This window comes from Meles meles, chromosome 3 (genome assembly GCF_922984935.1).
Source record: "Meles meles chromosome 3, mMelMel3.1 paternal haplotype, whole genome shotgun sequence".
NCBI lineage: Eukaryota > Metazoa > Chordata > Mammalia > Carnivora > Mustelidae > Meles > Meles meles.
The window spans coordinates 142,208,573-142,230,154 of NC_060068.1; the positions used below are offsets into that span (position 1 = coordinate 142,208,573).

The following is a 21,582-nucleotide window of genomic DNA, read 5'->3' on the forward strand; positions in this document are numbered from 1 at the left end:
TCACCTGGCGTTAGGGACTGCAGCAAAGAGCTGGCAGAACCGGGGTCCAATCTAGGTATTTTTAGTTCTCAAGGGCAGCCTTTTAGGGTTGTGCCACACTGCATTCTGACGAGAGTCAGGATCATTTTCTATAAAAATCAGAATGCTCTTCAAGAAACTGCATGTTGCCCGTGGCTCCGACGACAGCAAGACAACCTGGGGCCCCAGTCCCAGTCAGGCCCACCTCTGCCTTACGACTGGGACGGGTCCATTCTCCCTGGGCCTCCCTTTCCCCACCTGTTTAACCAGATGACTTGCCTCCAAAGTTTTAGGAATCTCAACTCTTATCAGTCCCTTGAAACTAAGTGAATATGAATGTAGGACTGTGTTTTTATGGCTTTCCACAGTTTGTAAAACACTTTTACACTGATCATCTCACTCATCCAACAACCCTGCTGTGGAACTAACATCCCCACTTACAGAGTGGGAAACCGTGACTCTGAGAGTTTAAGTGACTCCGTCAAGGTCACACAGCAGGAAGGTAGCAGGACCAGGGTTCGGATCCCAATTCTGCTCCGGTGGAGCTGGAGCCCAAGAAGACCCCAGGGTCTTGTGAGGGTAAGTGAGGGAAAACAAGCAGACCTATATAAATCAAGAAAAAAATCAGCAACACAACAGGCAGTTCTTTGGAGAGGAAACACAAGTGACTCTTCACCAGGAGAGAAAGTCAGCAATTAAAACTCCAAAGAAACATGAGATTAGCAAAGATCAAAAAAGTTGAAGGCTGTAAGGTGTGTGAGGAAACAAGCATTTCTTATTCATCTCTCTGGGAATGTAAAGCTGATAAAATTTCATGAAAGGGAATGCGTTACCAGCTGTCCAAATTTTAAATGCACACACCCTTTAACCCAGCAACTGCCCTTGGGAGGTATTTTTCCCACACATCCATCACACACGTGCAAAACGACGCTCACAAAAAGATGCTCCCCGCAGACTAGCAGCAGGCCTAAATTAGGAATGCTTTCAATGCTTGACCGAGAATTGGTTAAATCAACTACATTCGAGGTAAAAAAAATGAAGCAGATCTTTTTAAATATACTGATATGAAATGATCATCAGGATCCAATATTAAGTGGAAGAAAGGGGCTCCTGGGTGGCTCAGTCGGTTAAACGTCTGCCTTCAGCTCGGGTCATGATCCCAGGGTCCTGGGGTTGAGCCCCGCACCGGGCTCCCTGCTCGGTGGGAAGCCTGCTTCTCCCTCTCCAACTCCCCCTGCTTGTGTTCCTTCTCTCCCTGTCTCTCTCTCATCAAATAAATAAATAAAATCTTTTAAAAATAATAACAAATAGGGGCGCCTGGGTGGCTCAGTGGGTTAAAGCCTCTGCCTTTGTCTTGGGTCATGATCCCAGGGTCCTGGGATCGAGTCCCTCATTGGGCTCTCTGCTCAGCGGGGAGCCTGCTTCCTCCTCTCTCTCTGCCTGCCTCTCTGCCTACTTGTGATCTCTGTCTGTCAAATAAATAAATAAAATCTTAAAATAATAATAATAATAATAATAATAACAAATAAAAAAATAAATGGAAGCAAGCAAGCTGCACGGCGATGCACTTAGCTTGCTACCACTGGTGCAAAAAAATGAAGGCAGGAAGCCAGACCCTACGTACACTGGTGTCTGCACAGTTTCTTTCTGGAAGAACATGTTAGAAATTGGTAATGGGGCTCCTCAGGGCACAGGAACACCAAAACAGGAGTGATCCTTCCATTTGTAACTTTTGACAATTTCCTCAAGGAGGCTTGAGCATTACCTTTTCAAAAGAAATACAAAAGCACATCTATTGTCTCTTTCCCACTGAACACCGCTGAATGTTGAAATGAAAATGAAACTTGTCAAGTACGAAATGAACTTGTCAAGGAGCAGGATCTTCCCGGGGCCTGCTCCCAGGGACCCCCACCAATCCCTTCCCCTCGCCCCGGATCCAACTGCAGCCCGAATCACAAGGGGGATCAGTTAACACTTCGAACAGCCCAGCTAAGTAACAGATTCTAAATCAGGAAGGCTGGGTTGGAATACCTTTCTTATACCAGCAAGGGTGTTAATCGTGCTCTGTTCATATTAACAAACGTACAGATGGACAGAAGCGGTGCACGTCGTGTGGACCAAGAGCCAGACCTCAGGAGTGATCAAATCCTGGGATAAGAGCTCTCAGTCCTGTGGAATACTTAGAGGTGATCAGATACTGTCCAAACCTGACACGGTCTGCACTTAAAACAAAGGCAATCGCTGTGGCCTGCCTCCACCACTTGCAACGAGCTTTGAAATCCATGATACGTGCGTTTTCACAGCAATGCAGGGACTGTTCCCATTTATGAAAGGCTGAAAGAGGTCACATGGTGGGCGACAGTCACACCAGGCCTGGAGCTGAGGTTCTCCCCCTCTCAAGGTCACAGGCAGAAATTGGCTCACAAACGCCAGCTGAAAGGCAGGGAAAGTATGCCCAAAGAGGGCAGCTTGGCTGGAGGTGGGAACCTACAATGTTACTTTAAAGGAAAAAAAAAAAAAAAAAGGCACTGCTTTTGACTGGTTATTTCTGGGTGCTGGGATTACTTTTTTTTTCTTTTGCCTATTTGTATTCTCTCAAGTTTCAATAAATTAACACCTGCAGCTTATTCAGAACAAGAAAATACAATTTATATGAAACTAAAACAGATAATCTCATATTTGGTTGAAAGGCATTTAAACACTCTGAATTGATAAAACTGGTTGTTTCTTAAGAGATTACAGGATGGCAGTGACTTTTTTTCTGACGCGTTAGTTCCAAATGTTAGAAATTTTTTAAATATTGCTTTTAAAAAATTCTAAGTAAAAAAATTTTAACGTTCATTGAAAAATATGTATTTTAATATAATTTATAAATTCATGGTGTGTAAAAATGTTTTAAATACATTATTTTAAAATTATAAATATATATATTTTAAAATAATTTAAAAATATATATATATAACAGATCCAACAACCAAAATATAAAATGAAAAAAGGAATTTTAAGGCAGGAAGTTAGCTCTTCGTAACATTCTGAGGTTCACAGCAAATTATGGAGCAGTTAAACAAAAATCTGAGTTATACTAACATAAAATCATTGTTTTTAAGTCTCGGAATTTTTAGCTTCCTTTATGACCTGAAAAAAACAACTTTTACATTAACTTGCTCTGTGAGGCTCAGAAGAGAGCCTCCCCTGGATGTAGGCAGATCCTGTCTCCTGGGCTGAAGTGGGCCAGGCTGCCCGCGCAGCGTGTGCATATGGTCCTGCCCGTCAGGCCCACAGTCACCTAATCCATGCGGCTGCAAAATCCAGCAGCTGGTGAGGGCCTGAGGGGGTTGGGTAGCTCTGGTGTTGAATTGCCTATTGGCCACATGGTATGGTTAGTGTGGTCGCTCTTTTTCCACTTGATGTGAGCTTTCCTTAAATAACTACAGACCTCGTGGTAGAGCCAGGCAAGAGCTTGCATGAGAGACACCAGGGCTCAGGGCCCAAAGATGGCCATCTCAGCCTCAAAGAGCACCCACGGCCATGTCTGCAGACCCCCACAGTATCTCAGACCTCACCAGCACCTTCCCTCCCCACTAAAATATTTCTTAACTGAAACCAAGAGAGATAAAAGACAATTTTATAGACTACGAAATCATTCAAGATGGATAAAACAGTACTCTGGAAGAAAGGAAGACATCAATTTTAGATATAATCTATCAGTAAAGGATTCTGAATAATTTGCTCCTTTAAAAAAAAAAAGAAACCTGGCCCGAAGTTCCTTAATTTTTCGCCACATCTTTCCACCCCCATGAGTGACTTAGCCCAATGTTCCGTGATTCACTGGGGAGGTTGGAAATCGGGGATTCTCTTGCCTAGAGTTCCTCCTCCTCCGCCTTCTCCTCCTTCCAAACCCACTCATTTAAGGCACATGATCCCATGATAAATTTCTTCCAACGTGCAGTTCAAAGAGAAGTCAGCACCTGTCACCCAGAAAGGGGACACAACCTGGGAAGTTAGGAACCTGCACCAGGCTTTGCTCAATGGATGTAGGGAAATCATGTTGCCCACCGTGACAGTTGCCTAGCTCCATCTGTCTCCAGGAACAAACCTTCTCCCTCTCTCTCCAGTACCTGGCAGTTCCACCCCAAGCAGAATGGGTAAGACAGCCCCCACAGTAGAAAAATAATGAGTCACAGCATGGCAGAGATGGGAGAGATGGGGAAACTCACAGCCTGGAGAGGAGGCCAGACTTGTCCAAGTCACATAGCAAAAACGGATGGGCAGGGATGGAGCCCAGACCTTTTTCCAAGTACAATGCTGTCACAATGGCATTTAATCTCCAGCTACAAACTTCTCCCCATATATATGTGTATATATATAATTTTTAATTTAAAAATTTTTTAATTATTTAATATATATATAGAATTTTTTTAAAGTAAGCTTCACACCCAGCATGGAGCCCAACATGGAGCTTGAACTCGCAACCAGGAGACCAAGACCTGAGCTGAGATCGAGTCAGACCCTTAACCAACTGAGCCAACCAGAAACCCGTACAAACTTCTCCAAACAACTCTCTTCCCTAACTCTAACTTAGAGGAATCAATGGAAATTACACTTTTCTGGGGGAGTTGCAACTATTGCAAAATCATACCACGGAAGGATGTTGCAACTCTGAGAAGACTGGGGATCACTGCTCCAGGGAGAATTCAAAACAATCCTGGGAACTCACAAGACAAGGCACAGACAGGAAGCGCTGAGAGGCCCTTTCCAAAACCATCCCATCCCGACCAGGTGGGTCTTGTGGTGGGTCTTGTGGTCCCGAGTCTACTTTCCCCTTGGGGGGGACACAAGTCCCACATTCCTGCCAAGTTCCTGCAATGGTGACCTTATTGGGCGAGACATTTCAACATCCCTGGCCTCAGGCTCTTAATCTGTAAAATGGAAACGAAAACCTCCTGAGGACATGGATTATGCATGTGAAATGCACTGAGAATTTCACAGCAATATGCTAAAAGGGGTAACCTTTTTAGTGGTGGGGTGCCTGGGTGGCTCAGTGGGTTAGGCCTCTGCCTGCAGATTAGGTCATGATCTCAGGATCCTGGGATGGAGCCCCACATCAGGCTCTCTGCTCAGCAGGGAGCCTGCTTCCCCCTCTCTCTCTCTGCCTGCCTCTCTGCCTACTTGGGATCTCTCCTTGCGTCTCCGCTCCATGCCTAGGACCTGAACACCTGCAGACCACAGGGTGAGACCGCTCATCCATCCTGCCTGGGAGGCCCTAGGCACCTTCCCCATGCCCCTGAGCAGCCTCCCGCTAGTTTTCCAGACTGGAAATCTCAGAGCTCCCACTTCTAACTGTTCCTGACTCTTGGACCATCCCTTATGCTCTTCACCCTCCCAGGAGTCCTCTGGCCAACTCAAATCCTCCACTTGTGGGGAGGGAGCTCCTGTCTCCCCCGAGTCACTCACTGATCATTCACCAGCCACAGGACACGCTGGGCCTTATGACAAGCTGGTCTCTCCCTGGGATGCCCTTCCCCACCGTGTCAGCCAGCTCCAGCTCACCCCTCCACACTCTGCCGTCTGCCACACAGGCTGTCTGGACACTCCCTCTGCACTGGCCATCTGCAGATCGGTTCTCCCCAGGCCAAGGAGCAGGGTTTATGCAAATCTGCGATCCCAGCTTCCTACAGAGAGGGAGTGATCGCCGCACTGATAGAAAAAGAAAGAGGCATCAAATGATAACCTACGGTCTGTAATTCAGGGGGTCTTCCAGGTTCCTCCACCAATCTGTCACTGATTGTCATTACTACTGATACCACCACCACCCGGGCCCATCACTCTCTTCAAACATCACCACCTTCTCATTCCAACCACCCACTGAAATGCTTTGTCTGATCCATTGCGCAGGTAAGGAAACTGAGGCCCAGGCGGATTAAGGAACATGCTCTAGGCAGCTCCGCTGCTAAAGATCCTGCACTCAGACTGACTGGAAGTTGTAGTCTTAACTAACCTCCGTTCAAGTCTGCCTTCTGCTGACCCCCAAACCCAAACCCCAGGCTGAGTCCATCTGCTGGAACCAGCTGGTACTGCTCCTTCTCTCATTGTCCTGCAACTGGATCACTAATAATTTACTGTGAGGTCATCTGAGCAAAGGAGGCCTTTCTCCTGGTTCTGGGGTGGATTCTAAACCTCCCTCCTCCCTCTCATGCTTTTCATTTCATCCCTGAGCCCACTCTGCTCTCCCCATGACTTGATCCACTAATCTGGGCCAACTGTGGCTCTAGGGAGAGAAGCTTCTGGCAAGAGACCACCACTGTCCTCTAGACCCACCTGCTACACTGCCCAGGGTGCAAACCACCCCACCCCCATCCCCCGAGGTGGAAGACCACCACATTCCTGCTGGTGGCTGGTCCACGAAGTATAAGCCAGGCAGCCCATTCCCTCGGCCACTGGAACAAAGAGCAAGTGCTGGAGAAGGCTGGAGGCTGAGGGCACTGCTGAGCAGGTACACATGGCCGTACCCATGGGACAAAGAAGGGCTGTTGCCCAACCCTAGGGAGAAAGTGGTGTGAGGTCACTGGAACACCAGGCTTGACTCCTGCAGGACAGGGCCCTGGTCACACCTATCTGCTGGCCCCAGGTGGGGCGGGGCCTGATCAGTAAAGGCGCTCTATCCCCCAGCCCCACCACTCATCCTCTGAGCCTCAGGTCCCTCACCTGAAGAATGGGGCTTCATCTCCAGGGTTTGTTGGGAGACTTAAGTGAGCTTACCACAGTGGCCGGTACAAATTCATTCATCCATCCATCCATTCATTCATTCAAGAAATACTCAGTAAGTGCCAATCACGTGCTAGGCCCTGGTGCTAGGGATACAGTGGGAACCAGACAGACGATGTCCAGGCCTTATGGAGCCTTCCATTCCCACCGGGGCAACAGGCCACCAACAAGTACAAATTTATAAACATGAAAGTATCTGGGAGTGGTGTATGCCTTAAAGAAAAGAGAACATGGTGCTGGGATAGAAAGTGGATAGGACTGGAGGGTCAGGGAAGGTCTTTCTTGAGGACATGATGTCTCTGAAGATCTGAAGGAGAGGGAACAGCAAGCCATGATGCCTGGGAAGAAGATTCCTGACAGAGGGAACAGCCTATGCGAAGGCCTCACTACATTAACTCAAAGATGACTTTTATTATCACTCAAACCACACCTTGTCCACTCCATAGAAGCAGCACATACAGCTGGGAGGACAGCGAGCTGGGCATCAGAAGAAGTGGGTTCAAATCCCACTGCTTCTCCTAAATACCATATGGTCTGGGACCATGACCAACATTCTGATCTTTAAGCATCCTGATAAATCAAAAGATCCCTGATCTGAGGGTCTGGAGTTGGTTTACACTCCCTCAAACTCCTTCCTTTCTCCTTCTTTCAACCTACCCACCTCTCAAAGTAATCATGATTTCCTCCAGTTCCCCAACTCCCCACTCCCTAATTGGCCCCATGAGTGGGTAGGTGGCTGGGGATCAAGGAAGACAGATACAGGGATGAAGGCAATATGTGAAAGCTGATTTGCTGCAGGATCCTATCAAATCACTCTCTGAAGCTCCATTTCCCCATCTGTAAAATGGGAATATTCTCCTCCTCCTCTTGCCTACGACGCAGAATTTAATGGGAAGATAGATGGAAATGCCAGATAGGGAAGCCACCCTGCTTTATACAGGCATTAGAAATGGGCTTCTATCTGCTTCTGGGTCATTTGTATCCTAAGTGCTACCCTGTGGCCTGGGCCTAAGCAGAAAGGACAGAGACGGGAGGGAATGACAGAGTAAATGCCAGATACTTTACAAATAGTATCTGATTGCTTAGGACCAAAGCAGGGGTGTCATGAGAGGGAGCCTTCTAAAAACACAGAAGCTTAAGGGCCTGCTCTCGAAGATTCTCATTCACCAAGTCTGGGACAGCTCCAGACGTATAATTATTATTTTTTTTAATTACACAGTTGATTCTGATACGCACTCATGGTTGAGAACCACTGATTAGTTCTACCAACCCTGGAAGGTAGGACGTATTAGTATTCCCATGTGTGAGCTGGCTAACTTGAGCACAGAGAGGCCGTCTAACTCCTGGATCACACAGCTAAGATTTGAAGCAGTCTGCTCTCATTAATCACAAGGCTACATAATCTTTTTTTTAAATGTTATTTTTAAGTAATTTTTAAGTATTTTTTTTAAGATTTTATTTATTTATTTGGCAGACAGGGATCACAAGCAGGCAGAGAGGCAGGTTGGGAGGGCTAGTTGAAGCCCTCTAAACTCCACTCCTGAGTCCCATTTCCCAGGAGGAACACCCCAGACACAAAGAAGCCTTGTGCCAAGGCCACAGGGCTGCCTCAAGCAGAGCCAGACCCCAGGGGGATCCTGAGTGGGGCTGGATCGCAGGACCCTAGGCCGAAAGCAGAGACTTAACCCACTGAGCCACCCAGGCGCCCAATTTTTAAGTATTTTTAAGTGATCTCCATACCCAACATAGGGCTCCAACTCACGACCCTGAGATCAAGAGTTGCACGCTCTACTGACTGAGCCAGCCAGGTGCCCCAAGGCTACATAATTTCTTGAAGCCAGTCTTACATACTTCTGCTACCCCATACAGTCCTGTAAATACAAAAAAGAACATCTCACATTAAGAGACGACATTAACTTTCATAGAAGCTTTGAAAGAAGCTTTGCTAGACCAACTCCTTATTCACCTGGCGTTATTGGGGAAGGGGGGAATAACTTATGCTCACAGGAAGCGAAGTTTGTAGATAACTCTGGAACTTTCTGTTTTTCACTGACTTCCTGTTATAGATGGTAACACCAAAATCTATTTCACTTTCCCTTGCTTCCTCCAAAAGAGAACACTGAACAGAATGTACCTATCCTTGGGGATGACCCTGTCTCTATGACCCATGAGCTCATTTGTAACTTCATAAGGGATATTCAGCAACAAGGGCCTCCTTGCCCCCCAGTGCTACAGTCCACGTGTTTCTGCCTCTGGTAGAACTGTATCCCCCTACCCCCCACCCATCCCATGCCTGCCTGGACACACAGTAACAGAACCGGCTTACTGCTCCCGAAGTCATGAGGTGTGGACAGGACCGCCAAGCCTGTAAGAACTGTGTGTAAGCTAAGAGTGAGTTGGCCCTAAGTAGGAAGTGTGAGAGGTGATATTATATAGAATAGGATCCTTGAGTGGTTTCTGAGCCAGGCGAGATTGATATGACATCAAGTTAATTAATCCTCTTGGGCAGAGTGTGGTCCCTGGTCCCCAAGTGTGCCCTCCGTCCTTTACCTCTCTGCATTTCTTCCTTTCTTCCTCCAGAGTGGAGGCCAGCCACCCCAGGCCCTCTGGAATAAGCAGATGGGCAAGGGACATAAGGCCCAGTGTAAGGTGCTGGTTTCAATCTCCCCGGAAGGTGCGGAAAAATTTGAGCAAACACCTCCCTGCAGATTCTAAGTCTCTGAGGCCTTCCCCAGTTGAACCAGAGCAATGCCCTGGAACAGACTGGATTCCTAACAGCAGTTTAACATTCTACAAAGACCTGTCCCCGGGAGGCATGTTCTGATAGGGGATTCTGGAGGCTCCAAAAAATATTTGCCTTTGATTTCTTTGTGTGCAAGGCTTATCTTGGAGACAAGGGCAGTAGGCCCCTTGTGGGGACTGGTACCAAACTCTCCCCCTCAACTCCCCTCACCCACATGTCCTAGCACTGTTGCAAGCAGAGAAAAGGCCTCTGGGGCCGAGCAAACGGTTGGTGAACTTCCTGAAAGAGCAAATAGCATTTTGTTCATTCAGACAGTCAGTCGACCAATATTTCCTGGGGGCCTACAGTGTACCTGCAACCGTTAAGCCGGGGGATGGGGTGGTGGGGGATCTGATGGCGACCCAGATGGATGAGGTTCCTTTCCTTAGCAATCTCTGGTCCTTAGCGGGTAGAATAGAGAACAGTCAAGAATAAACCCATAAACAAAGGTTATTGCAAGCTGGGACCAGAGTTTCACATTTACCAAGGCTCTGGGGAAGGCCAGGGGTGGGGACAGTGGGCCCTGAATGAGAGTAAATGTCTACTCCCCACACAAATCCTCCCCCAGAGTGACTCCTCTTCCGCACCCCCACCTCAACTGTAGGGGTGCCGCAGAGCCCCCTGCACTCCATGCCGTCTCTCCCACATCCCACATCACTTCCACCCAGCCCCCCCAACTGAGGCCAAGTGCAGATGTCACCCATGCCCCCTATTCCAGCCCCTTCTCTGGGCCGAGCAGGATTAGCCACACTGCAGTGGTTAAGACTGAGTGCTCAGAGAGGTTAAGACAGTGCCCTGAGGCTCAAGTCCCAGCCTTGCAACTCTCTGCCTGAGGGATGTAGGGCAAGTCACTCATTTTTGTTTTTGTCATAGTTCCAACCTCACCGGATGGATTCAACCTGAGGACTTAACAAGATGATGCCCCCAAAGGGCGCAGCCTAGCACCTGGCATGTACCAAGCGGTCATCGAAAGTGAGCTGTCTTCTATGAGTACTGCAAATAATAACAATATTAATGAAAACCTTAGCTGATTCCTCACTGCCTGCCAGGTGTAAAGTCCTGACCAGGATGGTCAAAGCTCTCCCTTTGGGCCAGCTTCCCTGTCTATCCTTTGGAGTGGTGGGAGGGCAGGTCAAACTCAGCAGGGGGACAGAGTACACAGGGAGGGCACACGAGAGGTCTCTAACAGACTGTCGGGATCGCAGAGCAGAAAGGGCACACCCGCAAGAGGAGTAAGGAGAAGAGGCCGACGCACTCGAGCTGGGCCGGGAAGGGGTGGGGAGAGGAGACAGATACGTCATGGGAGGAGTCCTAGTGGCCCCCTGGTACAGGGAAGGAACTGCAGAGTGGCACAACAGCACGACCTCCAGAGTCAGCCTCAACCTACTCAACTGTGAGATGGACAGAAGAGTGGGGGCTACCTCGTGGGGTTCCTTGGAGATGACGTGTGACTATGAATAATTTATGGGAATAACTTAGCTCAGGGCCAGACCAAGTACCTTGAGGCCAGCCTCTGATCCCAGGCCCATGTTGAGAATATGGTGTTGGTCTGTCCCTGCAGCAGGGGCTACAGTGTTGTGTGGTCTCCCACTAGCTGAAGAATAGACTGACAGATGGACAGGCATTTGAGGCCTTGAATGCCAGACCTAGGAGCTCGCCTCAGCAGGCTGTGCAGGGTGGGCCTACAGACATTTTCCGCTGTCGGGGCTGCAGCCTAGGATTGCCAGCAGCACCAAGACCGGGTCATCCTCGGTGTCAAGGAGCCAAGACAGGGCCCTCCCTGATGTCCTGGGTACCACTCTTCCTGGGAGGAGGTTGGGACCAGAAATAAAGGCTCCAGCAGCCACGTTGCCAAGGCTGTTTGCCATGGCAACCTCAGGGAGCCACTCGTGGGCTGGCTGCCGCGACTGCTCAGGGCCTGGTTTCTAACGTCTCCTTGCTCTCCCTCTGCTAAATGGCTGTGTTCTGCCAGGCAAGCACAGGGAAAAAACACGGCCGCAGAGCTGCTGAGGAACATCCATCTCAGACGAGCAGGGCTCGCCCGGCTGAGTTCCCAGACAGTGGGTCCCAGACAGCTGAGTGTCTGCCATCCAGAGTCAGCCCTGCCCACGCAGACAGGAGCTAGAAGTCCGGTCCTGCGCCTCGGGTAGGTGATCTGAAGCCAATCCTGGTCTGTTCCCAGCCTGTTTCCTCACTTCAATCAAGGTAAGGGCACTTGAGTCAGATGGTCTGAAAGGCCCACCCAGCTCCCCCAGAGCTCAATTTTACATGGGTGTTTACATTGTCTATTGGGGTCAGAGAGGTTAAGACACTTGCTCAAGGTCACACAGCCAGTAAGTGTAGGTGCCTGGATTTAAATCCTTGGCAGTTAAACTCCAAAGGTAAGAGAGCTCTTAACCACTTTCTGATACTTCTCTCTTCAAGTAGCATCTAACTGGATTTGGTTTTCTAAAAGTCAATATTGCGTCCTTGTTAAGGCTGGATGGGATTCCTCTTCAGCTCCCCCAGAAGCACAGGGGGAGAGAAAACACAATACTCTGAATGAGAAACCGCAGGGCCTCAACACCTAGAGCTCAGTGGGAAGATAAATGGCAGGCTCTGCGAGGTGTGTGTCCGTTTTCTTACTAACAATGGCCCCTCCTGACTGAACGTTCCTAAGCACTTTACAAGGCATCATCTCAACTAGCCCTGAAGCCCTCCAAACTCCGCTCCTGAGTCCCATTTCCCAGGAGGGACACCCCAGACAAAAAGAAGCCTTGTGTCAAGGACACAGGACTGCCTCAAGCAGAGCCAGACCAGACCCCAGGGCTCAAAGCCCTCTCAGCCACCTAAACAAATAATTAGAGCAAATGTTTGTTTTCTTACCTAAAAGACCGAGCAGTAATTACAGGCCTTTGGGGATAATTAATCAATGACCTTAGCCTCCCATTTATAAAAGTCTCTCCAGTCTCCTACCCTACCCCTAGGCAGCAAATCAGTCTCTGCCCTGAAGAACAGGCAGGGTGGGGGAAAATTAAAAAAAAAGAAAGGGCAGGGTAGGGAGCCCAGAAAAAAGAAAGGGCAGGGTAGGGAGCCCAGGAAGTCTAGCTGCCATTTTGGGCCTACAGCCCCGCCTGGCTATGGGCTTCAGGTCAGATACCTCCTTTCAGTCCTGTGAATCCAGGCTTCTGACCAGGCCACCTGGGCAACAGTGTCTCTCTGAGGACTATCCACCTGTCTGTCCCCAAAGTGGAGACTACCCCCCCCCACCACCCCCAAAAGTCCTGACAGAAAGGGCCTGAGAGCCTGGCACCTGAGCCTCTTCCAGCTAGAATAGCTTCTCCATCTGTGCCTCAGTGACCCTCTTCTGGAAAAGGCAAGGGGAGAGCGGATCCTCTCCAGCCAGCCTCCCAAGCAGCTCAGGGGCCAGTGTCCCAGGTTAGACCCTCACGTGCTGCAAAACCCTATGTGCGGACCCAATCCCTGCGGGCTTACAAAATGGGGACAACAGAACCAACCTCCCGGCTGTTGGGAGAGAGAGACCATGTGCTGGTACTAAAAAGTCTCTCCACAAATACACGCCGAGACAGTCACGGATAACACGACGTGGTGTGTGGGTGGATGAACAAGAGTGGCCACGCGTCCAAAATGGCTGAAGCCGGGTGATGGGAGCACGGGGACTCACTACACCATTCTGCACACTGCCGCCCCCCCACCCCCACCACTCCTTCTCTACGTGCTGGGCATCTGCCACAGGAACGTGTTTCACATACGAACTCTTCTTCAGAGAGCCTGACATCTAATCATCTATAACACTCTTCTGCCCCCAAAATCATCTACTTAATGGGTAACCACAGAGTCAGCTCAGGATAAAAATTCTACTTCATTGCCCTCGCAGGGCTGTCAACCGAGCGGTAGGGAAAAAGCACGCAAACCCCAGGGGCACAGGAAGTAGGGCCGTCCACGTGAGGGGCAGAGGCAGAACACTTGGGTGTTAGGCTCTCCCTAGAGGACAGGTGTGGGGATGGGGAGGGGGCGGAGCTTCAAGTGCAGGTGAGCTACAAATGCCTTTAAATGGTAGAGGTGGAGTTGTGGGGGGGCGCATATTCCAGGTCATTCCACAAACATTTATCACACTGTCCCTTCTCAGGAATACAGCCGACTACAGATAACAAAAGGAGGAGCGGTGTCTGCCCTGAAGGGACTGGGGGGGGGGGGGCAACACTCATTCACTCAGCAAGAACGTAGAATGACTGAATTCCAGGCACTTGTCTATTCACTGTGGGGGGGGGGGGGGGGGGGACGGAGAACAAAAACCAGACGAAAACCCTTACCCTCGCCCTTGTGGAGCCTGACAATCCCGAGCGATTCCCTAAATGATTAAACTTCACAGGAACTCTCTCAGGAAAAATGTCTATTATTTGGTGCTTATTACATGGCACGCACTGTGTTAGGCGCTTTAAATCCAGTCGCCACTGGGTTTGCATGAACTTCTCACAAGTTTTAAATAATAGAAAGGCAGAGAGGTTATGTGACCCACCAAAGCTCTCACAGCCAGCAGATAGCAGACCCTGAGAGGCTGCCCTCCAAGGGAGTACAGAGGCCGACACAAGGGAGAGAGACAGAGAAGCCCACACTTCCAGGAAGAATATTCATGACACCCCTGGGGTGGGCGCATCCCAAAGAGAAAGCAGACCCATCAGGATAAAGTGCCTAACTCTCCCGACTTCAAGTACCCAAAGGCCCTTGAACATTATGGTTCAAGTTTAGGCATGAATGTAAAAGTACTGGGGAGCCATGGGTGATGTGTGAGAAAGGGAGTGACATCAGACACACTCTAGTAACTGCAGGACTCCCATAGTCGTGAAAGGACAAGGACCTAGACGAGAATAAGAGGAGAGGAACCGAAAGCCATTCAATCCAATTGATTGTGCATCAATGAGTGACACCTGAGTACCTAGGAAGAGAAATAGGAAATGGCCCAGCTCATTCTCTTCCAAATGACTTTATCTGGGTTTCCTTCACCTTCACAGAATAAGAATTATGCTTCCCGTTTTTACATAAAAAAGATTGCAAGGAATTATGCTTCCCTTTTTTGCATAAAAAAGACTGCGCGAAGGGGAGTTTGCATTATACTTAATCCTGCCCTTCTAAAGGGCGTTCGAAGAGAATTTCAAGTTTCCTCAGCAGCCGGCTGGCTGCTCCTCATTTTACAAGACATTTAAGTCTCAACCCTGAGAGTTAGCGCCTATGATCCCCATCTCAGAGACTGAGACACCAAGGCCTACAGAAGCAGAGGGCCTATGAGTTGTCTTCTCTCTGGGCAAGAGAGGTGCTAGAAATATGGTGCACAGCAACAGAGTAGCCCCTGCCTTCTGAGCTTGGAGTCATGTGGTCCTGGAACCGGGCCTCTGATCCTGGCTGTTCTACTCACTCCAAAGCAGGGTAGCAAGTAGGGTGTGTTGAGCAAGACAATGAGTTCTCTGAAGCTGTCAAATCATCCTCTCTAAAACGGTAACAGTCGTGGCACATCTACTTTGTAGAATCTTTACAAGGATAAAATGCAGCCATGCAAAAAGGCTTGGCGGTGCGCATGGCATCTAAAGGGGGCTCTAATGTGGAGGGCTATGCAGGAAGACCTAGCTGTGAACACTGCAATGCTCACGTTATGACCTCACTTCCAACCCAAGCCCCCATTTGCAAGGCTGTTTCTGACTCAAACCAGTATCCCTTCTATTATTCCAGAGAGAGAGGGAAAAGGGTGACTCATCCCCCAGCAATGGCGGTGGAGCTTCTGGCTGGCCTGCACCAGCTGAGGAGAGCAGAGCCCCAAGGTGAAGGGGAAGTAGGAGCCCCCAGGGCCCTGCTGCTGGGCCATCACCTCTCTGGGTTCATCCTCACCATTAGTACCAGCCAGGGAGCCCCAGTGAGAGCGGAGCCCCTGCCTCAGGTACAAGAGGCCAGCAAACCTGTCCCCTTCTGGGCTCAGGTCTGAATAAGTTACTCCCCCTGTTCTCACACAGGTGGAGGGTGGGCAAAGACAGCCAGCCAAGGCTACCCTTCAACCTGCCCCTCCAGAGCCGGGAACTTTGGCTTGGAATATAAGTTAGCCCCGGCTTCAGGGGCTGTGGGAACAGCAGCACTGCAGACCCAGGAACTGGACACTAGATGTTCAAGCCACGTGCCCAATTCTCTGGGTGATGGGGCCCCCTCTGAGTACTCAGATCCAGTTTTAGAATAATAGGGGGACAGGATCCCAAATGAAAAATGGGCCAAATTCACAAACACGACATTTCACAGAACAGAACAGAAGTGGCCCATAATTATGGGGTGGGGGAGGGGGGTGGTGGGAAGCATCCCAAGTGATCAAAGAAATGCACATTAAAACAAAAGGGTAAAAGAATTTATTGATGAACAGACTGGCAAAAATGAAGAACAATTAAAATACCAAGAGTTATTTGGCTACGGGGAACCAGGCATTCCCACACAACGCTGGTTAAGTGTGTAAATTAGCACAATCCTTCTAGAAGGCAATCCAGAAATGTGTTTACCAAACGCCTGCAAAGTTCCTTTGACAGAGTAGTTTCACTTCTAGGAATTTCAATGAAGGAAAGAAGACATATGCAGAGACATTCATTTAACGTGACTTACAAGCACAACAACAAAAATTATAAACAAATTTAAATGACTAACATCAAAGGGCTGATTAAAATACATTGTGGTTGAACCCTCAATAAAATACTATATAACCATTCAGATATTAAGATACGAAGTAGAATATTTATTGATGTGGAAAGACAATCACAGCATATTGTCTGGAGGAGAAAAAAAGCAATACAACAGTATGATTCCAAGTTACAATGAATATATAATGAAAGACTTCATTTTTGTGCGACCAATAGAATCCATAGGAATCGATAGGAAAGAAAAGTCTGGAAATATATATAAAAATTAATAGTGGTTACCTTTGGATAAGATTACATATTTTCAATATTTTCTTTATGCTTGCCAGTATTTTCTAACTCTACTATTAAATATTTTTCAGCAATAAGAGATTGGATCACATGATTTATAAAGTTGCTGCCAACTCTGACCTTTGGGGCATCTATGGCTGATGTCCCAAGTGACTTCAAACAACCCGTATTTAGTGTGGGCTTACTGTGTGGCCTCTGAAGCTGAAGTCATGGCCCACAGCTATAGCTCTCTGCATTACTCACTGCCCAGCTGTCTCAGGGGCTACCCTGGCCTCTTCCCGTCTGTAATTCTCATGCCTAGCCAAGGGCTGAGCAAAGGAACTCAGCATGGTGGCAGGTGCTATGGGGGCACAAAGAGATAAAAGGCACAACTCTAGTTCCAGAATCCTACTGAGCCACAGGACTCACATACAAAAAAGTACTTGGTTGCATAACATAGACTAAGAAAACCAAAAGAAAGAGAAAGCAGGGCAAGCCGGGAAAGGAAGGCCTGCTCGAGAAGGCCATGCAGCAATGGGGGGTAAGGGCACTGGAGGCAAGGGGCACAGGCTGGGTAAAGGTGAAGCCAACCCAAAGTCCTCTGGGAGACATGCCCCAAACCTGTCCAAGAAACTTTCACAATCCCTGGTCTGCAGTATTTCTGAACTTTGGCCTGAATGGGTAAAAGTTAAGTCTCCTAAACAGAAGTCCTCGCTCTATCTGACTCTGGATTAGCCACCGAAGACAAGTCTTTCTGATAAAGACAATAAATTACCTTTTTATTCACTTTCCCCACCACTTCCCAGGGGGAGATGGAGGGGAGGGTCAGGGAGGGCCTGGAGGAGTCACCAGAACACCCAGACATCTCGCATGCAAGCACTGCTCACCCCCACCACCTCGACCTGGTCTTCTCTTCGGCAATACCAGCCCCATTTGACAGATGGAGGAAAGGAGGCTCGGAGAGTTAAAATGGCTTGCTCTGGGGTCACCCAGCCAGAGAGTGGGGAAGGCGACTCCACTCAGGCCTTCTGACTCCAAGTCCAGTGCTATTTCGAGGTAACACACAGGACCTGGAGTCAGGAGCCCTGGGTGGCTCTGTCACCCACTGGCTGCGTGGTCCTGTACGAAGCCGCTCACCCCTCGCAGCCTCTATCCCCAACTGTAAAATGAGGAGGCACGTGATGGCCCGCCCAGGTCCTCTTCCGGCTGGGCTCTATGAACCTTCTAGGGGTGGCTGCAAAGCTCCCCTATCAATTACATTTCCCAACTTGGGCCGGCAAAGATCACCGGCAAAGATCGGAGGAGCCTCAGCCCGTCACGTGGTCAAATAAAAAAAGCAAACGTCCCAGATTAACTTTCACTGCGCTGCTTCTGCTGACACCTGATTACCCAATTTTCTAGTTTCCTTGGGTGAAATATCCCTGCAGAGTAAGCCCGCTGGGCGCCTAAGAGGACAAATAGTTAATTATTGGTGAGCCAAAGAACGCCAAAGATGGAGTTAAAACCAGGGTCCAGAACGGACAGCTCCTGCTAGGGGTCCCTGAACGAGTCTCCAGCTATCTCAGGCCTCCTTCACCCGAATTTCAGTCCAGAGGTCTGGAGCTCCCCCCCACCCCCCAGGCAGGTGGGAGGGCTGAAGACAGAACTTTCCCAGGGGAAACTCGGTCCCACCCACACCCAGTCCCTCTAGCCCCAGGCTGCCGGCCGGGGGTAGGGGGTGGGGGGTGGGGGCACAGGGGACGCGGGACGAGAGACGGGCTGCAGGGCGGTGGAGGTGCTGGGGCTGGGATCTGCCATCCGAGCAGACGTGGGCGCGGGGCTGGCGACGGCGCCCGGTGACCGCCGCGGGAGCTCCACTGCAGTTTCGTCAGAGGTAAAGGTACGCGCCTGGCGCGCGCGGCGTGTGCACACAAACAACCACCCGCGCGCGCAGACCGCTCATCACACACTACCCCCCCCCCGGCCCGAAGAATGCGCGATCACACGCCACCACCCCTTCGGCCCCCGCCCCGAAACCACCCCAGCACGCCCGCCACCGACCACGAGGCCCCGCGGCTCCCTGACGCATGGATGTCTGCAGCGAGCGAGAGCCGGCCCTCTCCGGCGCGTGGCGGGCTTCCTCTCGGCGACACCCGCCACGCCGCGCCGTCCCAGCCGCCAGCCGGGAGTCACCGCCCGGAGCTGAACGTCTCGGTTTGCTGCGTCCCCTCCAAGTCGCGTCTCACGGCTAGGAGTCAGCTTGCAAGCCTCTCCCCGCCCACCCGGTCCCATGACAGCTGCTGCCGCCCAAAGACAGGCAGATTATAACAAGAAGCAAAGTTTCCCTCTCTCTCCTCCCACCGCCCGCCCCCCCCTCCGCCTTCCCCCTCCCTTCCAGTGTTATGCAAAACGAGCCGGCACCGGCGCTCCTACTCCAGGTACCAGACCAGCCCTCGCGAGCCGCGCCCGGTTCCGCCCGGCGAGCCCTCTCCGCGCCCAGAGGTGCGCCCGCATCCGGGGTCTCCTTCTCGCCTCCGACGCATCCCCAGCCTCCCGGCCACCCGCAGCCAGGCACCCAGAGAGAAAACCCTAACTATGGGGCCAAACTTTATGCCTGCAACAGGCATGGGGTGGGGAAAACCAAGGAAGGGGTGGGGGGCGCGCACGCCTAGTGCGGGCATTTTCCGTGGCGGCTTGTCCCAGGAGCAGCCCCCCCACCCCGTCTCTAAGTCATCAGCGCCCTCGCAAACACACCCCCCCCCGCCCCGGAACACCAGAGCACCCTCTCCTGTCACGCGCGTGTCGCCGGTGGGGCTCCCAGGCGCAGCCAGAGCCCGGGACCCCGCCTCGCGTTCCCTTCCCCCAGCATCGCCGAGCGCGCACCGGGGCCGCGCGCCGCAGGGGGACCCAGGCGCCCCCAGACAGTCTTTCCACCCCCATCCTGCCGTGCTTTCCTCCCGGGGGGCTCCGCCGATAGCGAAACCAGGAAGGTGCTATCTCCGCCGGCATGTCCACGTGCCCCGCAGCCCCCTAAGCCCTTAGCCGGCAACTGGCAGGAAACTCCGCGCTGCGGGCGCCGACCGGGAGCAGCGGGGGGCCAGCAGCAGCACGCGGGGTACGGGAGACCCGAGGACCAGGGCACTCCGGGGACAGGGGACAGGCGCCTGAGCCCGGGCCCCAAGTCCACGTGAAAGTACGGCAGCAAGTGCCGGGAGTCTGAGGGCGCGCCTCCGGCACCCAGGGCCAGCCTCAGTGTCCCCCACACCTTGGCGCTGCTCCACCTCCCCAAGGAAACGCGGTACCCCCCACCTCTGCCGGCGGGGGGAGCGGACTCCAAACGAGCGAGGTTAGACCCTCCCCGGCGGCCGTAGCGGCCCCCACGCTCCGGCTTGCGCGGTGCTGGAGGGGGGGCTCTGACTCCCTGTCTCCGTAACAGAGCATCGCAGGGCGCATGGAAGGGGGGCTCTGCAGCGGGCACCCCCGTTCCCCCCAGTGCGCCCACCGCTGCCTCCCGGCCTTCCCGGCTGCGGCGGCAGCCCCCGCAGCTCAGCACCCCTGGCCCAGGGCCCACGGCCCCTGCTGGCCGTACCTGCGTGTCGGCGAGATAGTTGAGGAAGAAGGAGGAGAGCTCTTCGTCCAGCAGCGCGCCGCAGTCGTTCCCCGCCATCTTCCAGCCGCGGCTGCAGCGTGCGGCGGAGTCAGCGCCGAGCCGGCCGGGGGGGAGGGAACCAGCGAGCGAGCGAGGGAGGCGGGAGGAGGGAGCGAGGCCGGCGGGAGGCGGAGGGCGGAGCTCAGGCTCGGGCTGCCGCAGGGCCGCTGGCTGCGGGGGCGGGGCCGCGCGGTGCCGGCGCAAGCCGGGGGTCGCGCCCCCACTTTCCTGCGCCACGTCTGGCTCCGCTGTGTTCGCCCGCAGCCCACGGCCGGGAGGAAAGCGCCCGCAGCCGGGTGACGATGCCCCAGACAGCAGCCCGATGCTTGCGCAGCAATGCGGGCAGCCCCCTGCTCCTGCCGGAGCGAATCACGTTGCGTTAGCGCTGGGCGGGTCCTTTGAGACAACCTGCTTCTGCACAGCTGGGGAAACTGAGGCCCGAGAAGGTAGACTTTGTGTGAAGTCACGGTGCATGTCAGTGGCAGGAAGACAAAGCTCAGGTCTGACTGCCCCAGCGATTCCAGTTTCTCTACCTGAGCTGCAAGCCCAGAGAGGGAGGAACACCATAGGTCAAAGGTGGAGAAATCAGGGAAGACTCAAAGAGGGGGTGGCCTTTTTTTTTCTTTACCTCGAAGGACGCATTGATCCATATTCGGTTAAGTTTGACCGTCTCCCTCAAGTTTTCCTTCATTCCCCTACCCCCCCCTCCCCCGACCAAACTTCAATGACTTCTGTTACCGTGGCCCACAATGCCTTGAGGTGCCCAGGCTCATGCCGGCTTCCCCAGGCCCCCTGGCCTCCCAGTTCCTTCGATGAACCATCTCACAACCGGCTTACACACACACAGTTCTGTCCCTTGCGCAGGGCCCATTCACCTAGTAACCACATCTTCAGCGCATCCTTCCCCACTGCCACTCAGTCAACCCATTCCTTCTCTACTCCCGTCCCCCACCACCCGCTGTCATGGGCTCCCTTAGCTCTGCAGGCCTTTCCCTTAAAACACAGGCCACAGCTGCCATTTTACATTTGTTCCCATAAAGATTAGATCTTACTAGACTCTAAGACCAGTGAAAGCAGGGACTGAATCTGCTTTGCATTTGTTGTGTCTCCAGTGCCCAGCACATAGTAGGTGCTTAATAAATACTGTGCTAACTGTAAAACCCAGAGGATTAGGATTCCCCACCACTGGCACCACACACTGAACAGATAAGAAAACTGCCCAGAGTCAGTGGTGCCAGGACCAGACTCCTGACTGCAACCTTGAACTCTCACCATCATGCCCTCCTGTTTGTTTGCCAGGCAGCAGATGAGGGCACCGCCTGAATAAAGGCATAAAGGCGGGAAGATTTAGGCCTGTTTCATTGGGCACGCCTGCCTCCTGCTCTCCTCCCCTCTGGCACTCTGGAGGGCTGCCCCACCCGGCCAACCCTGCGTGGGCTCCCTCCCAGCCAGAGGAG

The 21,582-nt window shown here is 51.8% G+C and overlaps 1 protein-coding gene across 3 annotated transcripts in view; it reads right to left on the bottom strand.

Moving 5' to 3' along the window:
* Window positions 1–20,534, bottom strand: part of PPARGC1B (PPARG coactivator 1 beta) — a 109,435-nt gene extending 88,901 nt beyond the window's left edge. Inside the window, exon 1 of one of the 3 annotated variants that reach the window (XM_045999253.1) lies at window positions 20,066–20,534. In XM_045999253.1, coding sequence (XP_045855209.1) covers window positions 20,066–20,143 — 78 coding nt within the window. In that variant the 5' untranslated portion in view covers window positions 20,144–20,534. The remainder of the gene's footprint in view (window positions 1–20,065) is intronic. The other 2 variants (XM_045999251.1, XM_045999252.1) reach the window with 2 other exon arrangements.
* Between the last annotated feature and the right edge of the window lie 1,048 nt (window positions 20,535–21,582).